This window comes from Gymnoscopelus braueri (assembly GCF_963280865.1).
Source record: "Gymnoscopelus braueri genome assembly, chromosome: 18".
Classification (NCBI taxonomy): domain Eukaryota; kingdom Metazoa; phylum Chordata; class Actinopteri; order Myctophiformes; family Myctophidae; genus Gymnoscopelus; species Gymnoscopelus braueri.
This window is the reverse complement of record NC_137618.1, coordinates 44,067,824-44,068,743: the sequence shown is the minus strand read 5'-3', so window position 1 is coordinate 44,068,743 and position 920 is coordinate 44,067,824. Positions and strand designations below refer to the sequence as shown.

General features: G+C 45.0%; 1 protein-coding gene across 1 annotated transcript in view; it reads left to right on the top strand.

Annotated features, from left to right (window-relative positions):
• The first annotated feature begins 236 nt into the window (after nt 1-236).
• The window catches only part of LOC308073442 (uncharacterized protein), an 85,005-nt gene continuing 84,321 nt past the window's right edge, over nt 237-920 (top strand). Inside the window, exons 1-2 of the mRNA XM_080412348.1 lie at nt 237-391; nt 433-920. The exon at nt 433-920 is cut by the window's right edge and continues 10 nt beyond it. Coding sequence (XP_080268474.1) covers nt 872-920 — 49 coding nt within the window. The 5' untranslated portion in view covers nt 237-391; nt 433-871. The remainder of the gene's footprint in view (nt 392-432) is intronic.

Genomic DNA, 920 nt, shown 5'->3' with positions numbered 1-920 from the left:
CTCAAGTAAATTTTGAATGCCGGACTTTTACTTGTAACAGAGTACTTCTACACATTGCAGTATTGATACTTTTACTTTCACTTAAGTTAAACGTTCGAGTACTTTTTCCACCACTGGTTATATAGGTTTCATAGGCCTATAACCACGCCCACCTGGGGGTCGAAACACCAAAGAAAGGGGGAGTCCCTCCCCAACACGCCGATAGGCCTCACAGAGCCGGCCCACTGCGCTCCACTGTAAGCCTGCGCTCTGTGCGCTCTGCCCTGCGCAAAGAGGATCACTTTACACCAAGTGACCCAGAATAACAAGGACTATAGGATTGTTTATTCTAGGGCTGGACTGGACGGCGGTTAAAAGACCTTGTTTCATCAACAAAAAGGGGGGATCAAAAGTGATCGGAGGAGGGAGAGAGAGAGAGAGAGAGAGAGAGAGAGAGAGAGAGAGAGAGAGAGAGAGAGAGAGAAAGAAAATCACGCGTTTTATTCCCTATTGAACAGAAGAGAAGGGGGAGTTAAAAAAAAAAGAAGAAGAAAACTTTGCTTTGTTTTTTGCTTCCATTCCACTTCTTCTCTGGTCAGTTAGACAGACCACACTACAGATCTACCAAGAAGGATCGGACTGAGGAGGAGGACTCGCTTATAGATCAGATCCCACTGTCTGATCGGGACTTATGATATCATATCTATAGGCTGTTATTATTTTTATTCCGACTAACCAAAGTCTACTTTAAAACACCTCTAAACATGTCCTTATGGATGAAGCGCCTGCATTAAAGAGTTGTGTGGATGTTACTGGTTGTTCTTCTTGTCATTGAACCGACGACCGGAGGAGAAGAAGCAGCAGCAGCAGAAGAACCGCAGATCTGACAACCATGTTGAGTAACACTGGGATTTATGCGGTCAAGAAGAGGAAGAAGCCCG